At 51.8% G+C, this 3983-nt stretch overlaps 1 protein-coding gene across 1 annotated transcript; it reads left to right on the top strand.

Annotated features, from left to right (window-relative positions):
* Positions 1–2054: 2054 nt before the first annotated feature.
* On the top strand, positions 2055–2821 carry LOC104916570 (olfactory receptor 6C3-like). The gene has a single exon (XM_019611404.2). The coding sequence runs from the start codon at positions 2172–2174 to the stop codon at positions 2763–2765; it is 594 nt and encodes a 197-aa protein (XP_019466949.1). The 5' UTR covers positions 2055–2171; the 3' UTR covers positions 2766–2821.
* Positions 2822–3983: the final 1162 nt, after the last annotated feature.

Genomic DNA, 3983 nt, shown 5'->3' with positions numbered 1-3983 from the left:
ACCTCTCCTTGGCAAAGACGCTCTGGAGGACCAAGCGTGCTTCTGGAGTCAGATGCTGCCCACTGGACACCCAGTAATGAGTTCAGCTGAATTCCAAGAACATTCTGCTATGCTCACCCTGTTTCTTTCAGGAGCTGTTGTCCCTGGAGCCTCATGGAGATCTCCAGGGAGAGCAGTGGGGAAGAGAAATGCCATCCTCTGCTGCTGAGCTGGGCTGGGCTCTGGGGACACAGGGAGCTCAAAGAAGTGGGCAGTGCTGCAGAGAGACAACTCCAGACAAAAGCAGCTTCTCTGCACCGCACAGCAGGGCTGGGGGCACGGCCTGCAGGTGGCACGGGGAGAGGAGAGAAAGGAGAGAGATGAAGGCAGTGTGGGGTGCAAGCAGGCTGTGAGCTCACTGGAGGAGCATCGCTCCCTGCCTTTGGCACGTCAGTCTGTGGCGGCTGTCGATGCAGATGCTTTTCCTGGCAGGATCACTCAGCTGGGAAATCCCATATCAGGAGTGTCTGAAGGAGTTCTGGTACCCCGTGCTGCGCATCCATTACCAACTGTGCCCCTGCAAATTCCTGCAAAAAGGCACAAAGGCTGGGGCAAACTTGCTGGCAATAGCTGAGGCCACATGGGGATGTCCGTGACACAACAGCCATTGCAGTCAATCTAGGATTGGGGTATCTTCTGTCACAGCAATTGTTGTTGGAGAAAGGAATGACTCTCCAGGCTCCAGAGGAACCTCCTGCATTTCACCACATGTGTGCATCTGAGCAGCTCCTTCTTGTCTCGTCTCACCAGCAGATGCTCAGAGGAAGCCCTGTGAGCACTGATGGCACGAAGCGTTTTCCACGTACCTCCCTCACCTGCCCACGGTCTCCTTGTTTCTCAGCACTGGCTTTTTCACTTACTCGAAGCCCCCCTCCATCCCCTCCCTACCCCTGGACCTGGTGCTGAGCCAAAAGAGAGCGCAATGCCAGACGTTAGGAAAAAATAAATAAATAAATCTGTCCCATCTGGAACCAGGCACTTCTTTTCTGTGGGATCAGTGTGATGGGATCAGAGTCCCAGAAGGGTCTGTTCAGTGTTCAGAGCTGGCTCAGGAGTTTCATGGTGATTGCTGTTGCCCATGGTGAATGGTCTCCAGTTCCTAGAGCCACGATGCCTGGGGCTATAGAGGATGTGATGGGGCTGAGGGCAGAATGGATTTTCCTGGAGGAACCAGGAGCTGCCATGGGCCCGAAGGATCACAGGCAGCTGACTTCTCTCTGGTCAAGTCCTCCCCAAAAAGAGGGCTGTTGGGTAGGTCTGTGGTTCTGAGGTCAGTTGTCCTCAGAAACCCGTGACTCAGTTGGAATCGTGTGTTTGTAAGCAGGCTGTGAGGTGACTTCTTTCTGAAATAGCTGACAAGTCGTCCTCTGGCCCCTGGCTGGGATCTGTGCCTTCAGGCTCACATCTGCCAGTGTCTTCTGATGATCCGTTAACCAACCATGGGATCCCTTCTTCCTTGGTTCCTGAGAGACCTCATTCAAGAAGAGCTCTTGCACACGCGCTGTCATAGCAGAAGTTTCAACTCTTTCCTCACTGGCTTCTTTCTGATTTCTATGCAGAAGCAGCCACTGCCTCCAAGATGCCCCGGTGCAGCTGAAGCCTGCAGGAGGACCAGGAAAAAGTCACCCAGGTCCCGTAGGAGCCATTCTGGAACATGAACTGGTAGGTAGGTAGAGCACCTCTGGGGTGGGGCAGAGCTGCTGGAAGGTGGTGCGGGGTCCTCTGACAGAACTTGGTGTCCTTCCTCCTCCTGAGGTGTAATAACAATCAGAAACTCTCTGGAAACTACTGTCTCTGGAAACTGTCGTTACTGAATTCATTCTCGAGGGTTTCTCAGGGCTTGATCAAAGGCTACAGCTATTCCTCTCTCTGGTCTTTCTGCTTATGTACCTGACGACAGCGGTGGGGAACACAACCATCATTTTCCTCGTGTGTGTGGCTAACCTGCAAATCCCTGTGTACTTTTTCTCTGGCAGTCTGGCATTCCTGGAAATCTGGTTTGCACCCTGCACAAGCATCAAAGTGCTGGTGATTGTGAGCTCTGGCAGGAGAGCAATCTCTGTAAGCGGCTGCTTTGCCCAGTGCTGTTTCTGTTTTGCCCGGGTTGTACGGAGTCGATCCTCCTTGTGCTCATGTCCTTTGACCGTTACCTTCCCATCTGCCAGCCCTTGCGCTGCGCTGCCATCATGGCGCAGCAGCTCTGCATCCTCCTGCTTGTTGCTGCTTGGGTCTCAGGCTTCACATTCATGAGTTCCCACCTGGGACTGCTCTCAAAGCTCACTTTCTGTGCTTCAAACAAGATCCAGCACTTTTCTTGTGACAACTCCCCCTTATTCCAGCTGTCCTGCTCTGACACCAGCTTGCTGTGGAGAACAGACTCCGTTTTGACCCTGTTTACTGTGCTGGGCTCATTGTGTTTAACTCTGTCATCTTACGTCTGCATCTTTTTCTGCATTCTACACGTGCCTTCCGGGAGGAAGAAAGATTTTGCTACTTGTTCTTCCCATCTCATCGCCTCGGCCATTGCATTTGGAAGCTGCCTTGTGCTCTGTTCACAGCCCTCAGAACATGCTTCTTTGGAGACCAGCAAAACTGTGGCTTTACTGAGCACTGTCCTGTACCCATTCTTCAACCCTTTCACCTCCAGCCTTAGAAACAAGCTTGTGGCACTGGTCCTGAAGGATGCCACTGCCCATGCAAGAGTGCAGCTTTTCCCTCACTCGTGATGCATTTCTGGACAGCCATGTGAATTATCTGCTATTGTATCTCATGCTGCCTGGGGGTGTGGGACGCACCATGCAGGGGAGAAGCATTTTTGGACTGCAGAAGTGTTCTTAAGGGATGCTTAGGGAGTTTCCAAGGCAGGAAAACCGGGCATTTAGGTGATTTAAGGTGGGACAAGTGTGGGAAGAAAGCAAGGGGTTAGGAGATGGAGGGGACTTGTCAAGCACACATTTATCTGGTACTGCCCTGCACCTGATCTGCACAGTTTGTCTTGTCTTGCAGTTAACTCTATTCTTCTGTATTCCATGAAACTCTATTTCTGCCTCTTTCCTGAGTGAAGTTCTCTCTTCTGCATGACGTGTACATGGGAGTGCAGCCATCGGACAGAACAAGGTGGGGACTTGAAGAATGCAGGTGTGTGTGTGACTGGGGTGGTCTGTGCCCACAGCTGGACTGCAGCTATGGCCAGGGAGGCTTATCTATCTAGGTGCCCACAACTGGGGCCCAGAGTGGAACCCTGGGGCAGATCCTGGGCAGACTGAGAGTCTGAGCCCAGCTGCTGAAGGTATGTACCCCAGATAGACAGACAGACAGACAGACGGACGGACGGACAAATACCTGTGGCATACATGTATATTTGACACATCTCACTAACATTTCTCCATCCTGTTCAGCTAGAGAGGAGACTGTGGTAAGGCTGCTGCTGCTGCTAATTCTGTTTGCCAACTGGAATTATTCCATGGTCCTAAGGTTAATAGAGCAGTGCCTGTTCTGCCTTGTAGTTCCCCCTCTTGAAAGTCTGCAAAAGAGGACAAAGACCTCGGACAAAGACCTTGGAGGAAGGGAAGGGGGAGAGTCCGACATCCCAGTAGAGTTCCTCCTGTCAGGAATATGTCCCTCATACCAGACTGCAATTTCTCCTCTTGCTCCTGACCTACCTGCTGAGTGCATTTGGCAATGTCTTCACCACCATATCTCAAGTGGTTTCAGAGCAAGCAGATGTGAATGAGAATAAGAATTGAAGCCCTGCAAAAGTAAAGTTGGCTTATGCTGCATTCATCCATTTCAAAAATTCACCCAGAAGTCCCAGAGTGATCTCTGGCATCACTGTGACCATCTTCTCTCCCACGTCCTTCTTCGAGGCACTGGGCAGAGAAGAGAGGCTGCCATGGACAGTAAAAGGACCACAACTCCAACAGGGGAATGTCCTGGGAAATTTG

The sequence above is a fragment of the Meleagris gallopavo genome, unplaced genomic scaffold (genome assembly GCF_000146605.3).
Source record: "Meleagris gallopavo isolate NT-WF06-2002-E0010 breed Aviagen turkey brand Nicholas breeding stock unplaced genomic scaffold, Turkey_5.1 ChrUn_random_7180001922339, whole genome shotgun sequence".
Taxonomy (NCBI): domain Eukaryota; kingdom Metazoa; phylum Chordata; class Aves; order Galliformes; family Phasianidae; genus Meleagris; species Meleagris gallopavo.
The sequence above is the reverse complement of the archived record's forward strand: the minus strand, read 5'-3'. Positions and strand labels throughout refer to the sequence as shown.

What these genes read in the sequence shown, in the direction of transcription:
- LOC104916570 (XM_019611404.2), top strand. Translation starts at nt 2,172, where the DNA reads ATGTCCTTTGACCGTTACCTTCCCATCTGCCAGCCCTTGCGCTGCGCT.